Source organism: Populus nigra, chromosome 5 (assembly GCF_951802175.1).
Source record: "Populus nigra chromosome 5, ddPopNigr1.1, whole genome shotgun sequence".
Taxonomy (NCBI): domain Eukaryota; kingdom Viridiplantae; phylum Streptophyta; class Magnoliopsida; order Malpighiales; family Salicaceae; genus Populus; species Populus nigra.
This window is the reverse complement of record NC_084856.1, coordinates 17489114-17499743: the sequence shown is the minus strand read 5'-3', so window position 1 is coordinate 17499743 and position 10630 is coordinate 17489114. Positions and strand designations below refer to the sequence as shown.

At 31.7% G+C, this 10630-nt stretch overlaps 1 protein-coding gene and 1 non-coding gene across 2 annotated transcripts; one reads left to right on the top strand and one right to left on the bottom strand.

The window, feature by feature from the left end:
* The first annotated feature begins 23 nt into the window (after nucleotides 1–23).
* Nucleotides 24–96, top strand: TRNAE-CUC (transfer RNA glutamic acid (anticodon CUC)). Its single transcript has one exon. It is a non-coding gene; the product is annotated as a tRNA-Glu (tRNA).
* A 1557-nt stretch (nucleotides 97–1653) lies between these two features.
* LOC133693368 (serine carboxypeptidase-like 34) lies at nucleotides 1654–9835 on the bottom strand. The gene is made up of 10 exons (XM_062114571.1): nucleotides 9323–9835; nucleotides 7219–7326; nucleotides 7009–7104; nucleotides 6825–6917; nucleotides 6658–6746; nucleotides 3426–3719; nucleotides 3193–3329; nucleotides 2956–3048; nucleotides 2193–2298; nucleotides 1654–2046 (listed from the first exon to the last, which is right to left on the bottom strand). Exons 1-10 carry the CDS (start codon nucleotides 9600–9602, stop codon nucleotides 1897–1899), a joined length of 1446 nt encoding a protein of 481 aa, XP_061970555.1. The 5' UTR covers nucleotides 9603–9835; the 3' UTR covers nucleotides 1654–1896.
* Between the last annotated feature and the right edge of the window lie 795 nt (nucleotides 9836–10630).

Genomic DNA, 10630 nt, shown 5'->3' with positions numbered 1-10630 from the left:
TATTGGTGGCCATCGTCATAGCATCCGTTGTAGTCTAGTTGGTTAGGATACTCGGCTCTCACCCGAGAGACCCGGGTTCAAGTCCCGGCAACGGAACAATTATTTTGGCTCTCCCATCCTCTCTCTCTCTCTCTCGCTTATTTATTTATTTTCGTTACTTTCTATTTTATTTATAGCGAAACGAAAACAAAGACAGTCAAATTTACTGCCATTTTATGAAAATTGAATATGTATGATTTAATACTACAATAATATTATTTTTTATTTTATAATCAGGTATACTTTAACTTGTACATCTTGAAGTTATCTAAAAAAAACATGGCGTTATTATAGTATTTAATTAATTACGGAAAATGGCACTACGAGGCCAGGCCATCCCGCCTGATTTATTTTTCAAGGCAGATCCGCATGATTTGACCTCTAATTATTTTTTTATTTGTGTTGTCTATTCTATTTTTTTTAAAAAATAATCAGACAAGACATTGTTTGATTTATCTAAATTTCAGCTACTATCGCTGGAAAATCAAGACATAATTTGTTTTATATTAAAAATTATTTTCAATTTATTTTTGATCCAAAACACCTATAAAAAACAATATGAACTGTACTGCTCAAAAACCTGAAACAAAAAATTAACTCGAGTTTAGATATGTTTTTTCACAAACTTTAAAGGTAAAATAACACTTAACATGAACTTCTCTTATCAAATAGAATCATTTGATACAAATATTGTCTGTTTTAGTGGTCTAAATCGATGTCATATTAAAATTGAATAGGAAAATTTTTAAAGTATTGAAACTATATAATTTGCATGATTTTTAAAGTTTAAGGATCAACGTGCATCTTTTACGAAATATATAACACGTTACTTATGTTTGGTATCTTTTTTATTTTTATAAAAAATTAAAATTAATTGGTCTTTAATCAATACTAAATTATCGAAAATCAAATTTAAAAATCAAATTAAAAATCAAAAAATTTTACATAGCTTATTCACAATGATATACCACAATGATATACGTGAGAATGGATACTTAAGCCATGCACAGTAAAAAAAACCCAAGCATTTTAGAGTTATACTTATCATTATTTTATTTGTAAATAATGATGCTCGTAGTTGATGTAATAATGTAATGGAAGTAGCCACAATAATATAACAACGAGATAATCATAATATATTAATAAATGATACAGATACTAAGATAATAATGGGGATGAAATTAATAACAATAATGATAATGTTTTTTTTAATTTTTTTTTAACATGAAGCCACTTGACTGCAAAAAAAAAAAAAAGAAAGAAAAAGACGCTTACATAAAAACTAAAATGTTTTTTTTCCTCCAAAAATAGGACCAGAACTCAATTTGAGGACTTGTTTGTGAAAGATATTAATTCAAAGGGCCAAAATATTTCATTTTTTTAAAATTACAGAGATTAACATGAAATCTTGTGGAAAATTAATTTCAAAGTCAAGGACAGGTGTTAAATCGGGCTGGTATGTGAAATGAGTTTTAGGGTAATTTTTCAAAGGGAATTTCGATCAACGCATTAAACTCTTTTCCTTCATCTGAATTCTGAAGGAGAAGAAGGATGTGGTAATAATTATAATTGTACTACCAGTCCAAATAGGCAAGAAAGAAGAAGAAGAAGAAGAAAAAAAAAGAGATACTAACCATTTAGATTTAGTAGGTGGTACAATAATAAAAACTTTTGATCAAGGAGTTTGTTTCTCTATAGTCTTAAGTTCGAGCTGTGTGGCTGCTAATATAATGACCACTGGAGGTTTACATAGTCGTTAACTTTAAGGCTCGTGAAATTAGTTGAAATACGCGTAAACTGGTTCGAACACCCATATTAAAAAAAAAAAGAAAAAAGAAAAAGAAGAAAGAGATACTACTAAAATGCTTCAGACGACAATTTCTTATTTTCCAAGAAGCGCTTAATGAAGGTAAGGGACTGTTTGGGCTTAAACGTTGGTACTTGGTGGCCAGCCCCTCTTATCGTGACAAAAGTTAGCCCATCGTACACAATTGTCCACCCAGCAACCTACAAAATCCCATATTCAGAGCTCAAAAGCAATTTCTAGCATGATTTAATTTCATGGAATAAAAAAGAGAGATCATTACAACTTGATTTTATTCATTAATCGAATAATTAACTATCAGTAATTTAAAGAGATCAGCGATAATTACCTGTTTCCCATCGTACCATGGAGTCCATTCTTCAATAGTGTTCAATCCTAGCTTGTTTAATGTGTATCTAGTTGCAGTCACAGGAATTCTACCATCGGTATCTCCACTGAAATTAATATAATTAATATATCCAATTAGATACAGCTAACTTTATATATATATATATATATATATATATATATATATATATATATATATATATATATATATATTTCTTTTTTTGAGAAAAAACTATATCAACTTAAAAATTTAAATTTTAAAGTGAGATCTCAAGATATGATTTATATAACTCTCTAACATATTTTCTCAAGTAAAAACTAATGAAACCCTTTAGATTTGAAATTTACAAAAACTCATACTATCTTGTTTTTTTTTTATCAAATACAATAGAATGACGAGATTTGAATTCGTAATTGCTTGGTTAAGAAGATTCTAATATCATATCAAATAACTATATCAATTTTAAAAAATTAAATATAATTATATTTGATAAAATTAGACCCTCTACTTTAAATTTACTTAAATCAGTACTGTAGTTCTGACTAATGACAATTTGAAATCCTTTGTCAAATCTGTCACAACATGTTATTAGCATTAGCACTCATCAAAATGTTCAGTTAGTAAGAAATTTAGATTAGAGCGGCTGAGTTAATTCTATAAAACTAAGACTACAAATTACTTGGATGAAATTACAAAGTAATGGATATGATTTTTGGACATGGTATTTATTTTCATAAACTGCAAGTATATAATATGATTTTACCTGTAGACCCATATGCGAATTCCCCCAGCAATAAGTTTCTTGATTATGGGAAGAATTGATTGTGGTGCATCACTCCAAAATGTGATATTTTCACTGAAAATTAAAATGAAAAAGAAAATCATATAGAAGAATATCTATAGATACCTCCATGTTATATATATTGGTTACCTGCAGTGTGTGTACGTACGTGTGTGTGTGTGTGAGAGAGAGAGAGAGAGAGAGTAAAGATGGTATTACCTGCAGTGAGTCCATGGATAGGGAATTTTGGTTACATTAGCATGGAGTGCTGCTTGAACGGCTGGCCTATTCATATAAATCTCAGTGTAGTCTGAGGCACAAGGGTCATAGCCAGCAGGTCTCTTGTGCCAATCTGCCTGCTCAGAAGAGAAGAAAGTTGCAGTCTCATGAACCATGCACGAATCAGAGAAGAAGTAGTGCAATGAATTCAGTAAGGTGCAATGAGAAATTACAAATTTGGATAACAATTGAGGAGCCATATTGCCATGAATAACCGGTCTGTCTCTGGCATCGCTGAAGTTACTGTTGATGCATCTGGGACTGTATAAGCTGTACATGTCAATAATTGTATAGACATCAAAGTACTGACGGAGGGCATTTTTGCAATCATGAGATGGATGATTCTCACTGAAATTGCATTTTTTCTTAACATCATGGTACAGACGGTCGGATATTACAGCATGATCCCACGCATAATCTATCATCCCCTTTTGATCTGTTTCATCATCCAATAATGCATTGCCTATCTGCAAAATTCATGGTATATATGGGATCAACGAGTCCTCTATTTTTGCACAAACTTGAACAAAGGATAACAGTGAAAGCATCTTCTGGCCATGCCCGCGCGCGAGCCTTTTAATTTTTTAGTTTAATGAAATGGATGATGTGTCGTTCACCCCAATTATTTTCAAAAAAAAATTAATGTGTTGTTTGCTAAGCCTAAAATCCAGTCATTGGTGTGCCCAGAAAAACAAGGCTTTTTTTTTTACTCAATAATCCATTTTCAACTTATTTTTAACCCAAAACATTTAGGAAACACTCTAAGAACCTTCTTAAACCAACCTTTAAAACGCACAAAACAACCTGTCCAAAACCAAAAATCAACCAAAAAATCTTCCCTAGTTTAGATATGTTTTTTAGATGTTTTCAACATTGAAAATACCTAATCATAACTTCCTTCATCATATAAAACCATTTGACACAAAGAACAATTATTTAGTGGCTGAAATTGTCACCAACAATAATTTTCTTTCTCTACACTGAATTTGATGACTTCCTTTCTCTCCTCCAACCAAAAAAGAATTGAAAAATGATGAAAATAAAGTTTAGTACCAAAATGAAATTTGTGAAAGGTACAGGGACTAGTAACCTAATATCCAAAAAAATAAGGGACTAAAATGAACTTATACAACAAACTTAAAAAATGCCCCACTCTATTTGCTTTTTTCACTTTAGTCCACTGTCTTTCAATTCAACCACTATGTTTGAGGATCAAATTAAAAATGCATTGCTTCAATCCACTATGTTTTGTGAGATAGTAAACAAAAAATACAAAAGTTGATCTATTTTATTATATTGTATAATGTCCCATTTTCATCTTATATCAAATATGCATAAAATACTACATGATCTAGCTTCTACTAGCAGTAATCAAGTCCATGATTTTTTTGATTCAAGATCGAAACTTAATGTTGCTACCAAATAAAGTCTAACAATATTATCCAAACTCAAGGTCGGTTGAATCAATATGTCCCAAAAACACAAACCCATTTCATTACCAACCTTAATTTAGTACTCTTACTAATTCATTGTCCTACGCTTCGCTGCGGGTCGAACTAATGTATTCAAATGCAAAAATAAAATAAAATGTTAAGAGCGCGAAGAATTTTTTGTTGTGTTATTAAATCTGGCTTAATTGGTTAATTTTGAAACCTCACAACCTATTTGCCTAACTTGAGTTTTCAACTAAATCATATGGGAGCTAGCCTGAATTAAATTGATTAATTTCATAGGTCCAAATACAATTTTGGTGGCTGGTAAAAACAATTTTTGGCTTAAAAAAACTACAAGATGATATTTTTTTCTTACAAAAAAATTATTGAGACAATGATAGATTGAATCGATCTCAGTCCCCTAGTAACCTATGTCATAGACTCCACTGAGTTCAATAACTTTTTTTTATAAAATATTTTTTAATTATATGAAAAAATATATGGTCACAAAATTGAGCAACAACCTAAAAATAAAAACTTATTTGAGACAATGATAACCTTATAGAAAGCAAATAAAAATAAATCATATAGTTTATTTTTAACTAATCTAATATTGAAGGATAAAATCAAGAAAAAAAATTAAAAACAATAAAAGGACCAAAAACATATTCAGCTAGTGGGTGAACTCGTCAAACTTATGAATTGGAAGACCTAGGCTAGCACGTCAAACTTGTGAATTGAGTTATGGATTTTAATGGGATTATAAGTTGTTTTTTTTCAAAGCTATTTTTTCTTTAACTATATGGTAACAAAAATAAAAAATCGCAAAATCAAATACTAACCTAATACTAAGATGTTGACAAAAATAATTAAAAAAAGTTAAACTTGTCAGGTCTGCGAACCAGGTCAATCAGCCAAATATGTGAACATGTCCATGAAATTTATAAAGTTTAATTAATGGCTTTTCTCTAAAATTATGTTTTTTACAAAATAAGAAAAAAAATAAACAATGCATCGTTTTGAAGGTTAGGCCCAGTTGCGCAAGCCTTAATTTTTTTTGGTAAGATAATGGGGTAGATGCCCCAATTCAATTTTAAAAAAATCAACGACGCATTGTCCAAAATCCATAATTCTAGCCATTGTGGTACTTGGAAAATTAGGATGATTGATTTTTTTTCCTTCTAAAAACCTATTTTCAAGCCAAAACATCTAAAAAACACTGTAGTAACCTTGTTACACCCATTCTTAACCACCAAAAGCACATAAAACCGCTTCAAAACCTAAAATCAATCAATTTCTTTTCAAGTTCAGATTTGTTTTTAGACACTTTCAAGGTAAAAAAACACCTAACTCAAACTTTCCTTATCATATGAAACCACCTGGAATAAAAATCTACCGTTTTGATGGTCGAAATCGTAGAAACGATATCTTTCTCTTTCTAGGTTGGAATCCAACCATTCTCTCTTTCCTCTAACCCAAGAAGGACTAAAAAAATGATGAAAATAAAATCTAGCACCAAGATTAGTTTTTCTAGAATTAGAAGGACCGATCACCTAATAGATAAAAAAGATGAGGACTCAAATGTATTTTTCAAATAAAGACTATCTATTTTACCCATGCTTTTCAATTCTATTATCTCTGTTTTTTTTTTTTAACAAAAAATCAATTGAAATCCTTTCTTAAAAAAATCATTGCTGTAATCCATACTGATCCATCCATAGATTATGGACACTAAAAACACCACGCCATTTAGGTTTTCTTGTAATTATAATATCAAATATACCCAAAGGGAACCTGGTCGATTGGTTCAAACCATGACAGAATAGTCTTAGAAGTGGGGTCCAGGGTACCAACCGATGGTTAGTTTTAGAAGTGGGGTCCTTGGTCTAATGAAGAAAGTCTAATTAAAAATTTCTCATTTCCGAAGACATGCAATGATTAGTAGAAATGGAACGGATAGTTGAAAACTCACAATAAAGCCCTTTAAGTTTATGTGATCTTTCTCGGAAACTTTCTTGTTGCCGTCATAGATGACCTCGGCAAGCTGTGGAACATAGTGCCCTGAGAAAAAGAAAGTATACGAATCTTGAGTCGATCACCGTCAAAAGATGAATTAGACAGTGAGTTGTGAATCAGCACCTGCATAGCTCTCTCCAGAAATGTAGAACTCATGGGACTTGAACTGCGGGAATCTTTGGAACCATCCCAGAAGAAATATGTATGAATCTTGAGCTAATCATCAATATTACAATAAACTGGTTAATTAACATCAGAAAATCTTGATGAATTTTACCTTAAGAAGAAAAACACAGAAATGCATTACCTGTAACTGTGTCACCAAGCTCTTTAAGATCACTGGTGGTATTGGAGTAGGAAAATCCAACCCCAACAGGAGATTCCAGAAACAACAGATTGGCCACTGATTGATGTTACGGCCCAATTAACATGAATGATTGAGTATAAAAACACACAATTAAGTGCCAGATAGGAGTAAAGTAACTGTCTGGGAAGCTGAAATGCTAGTTGTACCTACCATTATTCCATGTGTGAGGATTGAACTGTAGCTCTTGTCCACCTCTCTTAGGAAAGAAAGGACCTAACTCCTCTGCCTCTCCATAGCCAATGGACGAGCACCCTGGCCCTGATTTATAACATACGCATGTGCTCATTAATTACACCATTTGTTTTCATACTCTTTTTTCTACGAGAAATCTTTTTCGTCATACTTGGAGCCAAGAAAATGTAATGCTTAATTAAAAATGTCCAGAGAACAGGACTTCTCCTCCATGCTTTCGTGATAGCCTCTCTCTCTCTCTCTCTCTCTCTCTCTACACACACACACACACACACACACACGCACACGCACACAAAAAAACACAGACACAGGCACAATAAATTCTATGTTTTTCTGAACCACACATTTGTTAAGCACATACTTTGTTGAGAATCTTAGAATACTCATTTGGTGACATGCAAATACTGCGAAACAAGGATTAAAATCAAGAAACTTTTAGATTGGTCCCTCTCGAGGATGGACCGACCCTACGGGGGAAGGACAGCAGACTTAAATTATCAAGTTGCTGCTGGGCTGGCGTAGACCCCCCCACTAGATTTTGGCACAGCCATTAAATACAGTATACAACCTTTGCAGTAAATATTGAAAGCAACGTTGGAACCCTTACATCACTATTGATAGTACTGGATTATAAATAAGGTTTGGTTTTGGTGCTCTTGCACCCCTCATGGAATATACGATTCTGAATGGTTGATAATTTGGAATTAAATATTTTCAGTACAATTATCATGCTGAACTAGCTACTCACACCCATTAGTCCTCTAATTACATGATCACTCCGATTTTATATAGCTTTGAATATAATTCCTGACCTGGATTGTTAGGTCATCGCTAAACCCATAAATCAACAAGTTAATTTTTGTATTTATTAAAACAATGATGAGTTGTGTTTTTATTTAATTTTTATAGGATATTTGATTAGATCGGGTTAATCAGGCCATTAAAAACTTGATCGAGTAAATTAACAAATTTAATCAATATTTTGTTCGATTTAATTAAAAACCCAAAACATATAATACTTAAAGCGCCGAAATTCTCAAATCAACTTAAAATTATTCCAACGTAGGTGGTACCATCACTCAAAATTGAGAATAATTAATTTTGAAATTTTGTGTAAACAATAATTGTGCCAATGGACTTTTGGAGGTGTCAATAGCATCATATTTGTTTCTTAAAGTAAATTATAATTGAGTCCTTATTGCATCTTCAATAAACCAACATGCATGTTAGTCCTTTTGTTCTTTAAAAACACTAAGTTACTCAATTGAGAAGTTTTGACCGTCAATCCGTTATACATAGAGTAAAGGCTTAGCACTTTAATAATGTAAAACTAAGGGAAAAAAAACTAAGTTATAGTAAGTGGAAATGACAACATGGAGGTAAAATATGGGTTTTTAAAAAAATAGAGGGACTGAGCTATTAATTTCCTAAGAGTATAGGGATTCCTTGTTATGATGAATTTGAAGGGTCACACATGGAATCTAAATGGATGTGCTGTGTTTGCTAATTAATTAATGTTGATCATGTTTCATGATGTGACAGATAGGTTAAAAATATGATGATTTTGTTCATAGTCTTGGTCAATTATCATTCGGTAGTTGAATCGTATCATCAATATTTTTCATGGAATCTATTATTATACTCTTTGACAGCTTAATTCCACCAAAAATTTCTTTAAGTAACTAATATTTTGGTATGCGTCCTTATTTTATGCATTAACACTTTGAGTAAACTGGTTATTACCCTTGTTTTCATTGACCAGTTCTCGTGCTATAATGTATTGCCTTGATTCATTAATTTCCCTAATTGTAAGAAGATTGCCAGAGATAGCAAGTAATTCAGAACATGCCTTTTCAGACTGTGATTATGGAAGGAGCTAGCTAATCAAACAGGTCTGTGTGTGGATGATATTAGCTCAGGTTTTGTGACTATGTCCATGGCAAGGGCAAAGGACATGAGATTCAGTGGTGGAAAGCTATGGAACGTGGCAAGAGAAACTGCAAATGAAACATGCATTTGAACCATGGAAACGTAAATAAGGTGAGCATAATGAATTACTTACCTCCATTGAGCCACAGAAGCAAAGGTTTCTCTTCAGGATTCTCAATGGCTTCAAAGAACCAATAAAACAAAGCTCTCCCATGACTTTCATTGACTGTTACATAGCCTGCATACTGCTTGAACGTTACCTCAGGCTGGCCAGGAAGTCTAATGACTCTGTCTGCTTCTTGTCGGGCTAACACATCTTGAGTAAGCTCAAAGTCAGCTTTACTCACTCTAGCTGAGCTAAATATGAAGAAAAGAAGAAGAAAAAGATGCAAAGAGAATGAGTATAAAGCCATTGTTACAGACTGATCGATCTACTCTTCTTCTGCTTTTGTCTCTCTTTATATATGGATTTCTGCGTGGCTTGAGAATTCAAAGAAAGACAGATAAGAATGGTCTGCTGTGTTGCCGTTCAAGTGTCGTGTATAGAGAACCAAAGGTATATATGATAAAAAGATTCTTCGCCTTGTTTGAATTGTTTCTGATGACCCTCTTTCCATTCCCTAATCTTGGAAGGATTTAGAGAACCAAAGGTGGTGGCAGTAGAATGGGCCCAAAGATTGTCAATGGTGGGTTCAATGACTATGTACATTCATGTGTGGAAGTCATCAATACTGAAATCATGACCACATACAACATATAAATAATTTTTTTTTCACTATTATTCATGAAAAAGAAATCATTACATTCTCCCATTAATAATAATAAAAAAAAAATAAAACACGCGGGGAAAATATTATAACTTTATAAAGAGAAGAAGATGTATTTTTTTTATATAGTTAAAAAAATAGTTTTTGAGAAAATAATGTTATTAAACTTATAAAGTAACAAAAATTAAAGGATATGAGAAAATCAATGTTCACACTGTTCATCTATACATATTGCACTATAAATAACATTAATAATTCACAATGTTTTGTTTTGTTTTTTTAATTTTTGTTATGATTTTTATTTTACAAATTTGTTTTCATTAATTTCATCTTTTAATATTGAGATGATTAAGAATTTGACTTCATAATTTGTTTCATTTTATTTTACCTTTCTATAAGGTTAACATGATTTGCAGGTTTGCTAGGATAACCTGGTTTACGAATTTGATGAGGTGTTTTTTTAATTGAACTTGATTTTTTTATCGTATATTTTTTTTTCATATAGTTAAAATAATAGTTTCAGATAAAAGTCATGTTATCAAATTTTATAAAGTTCATGGACCTATTAACAAGTTTGGCTAGTTGACTTAGTTCGCGAGTTTGACAAGTTTAACTTTTTTTAATTTTTTTTTTAATTTCACGATCCTTAGATACTGGGTTAATTGAGAATTTAG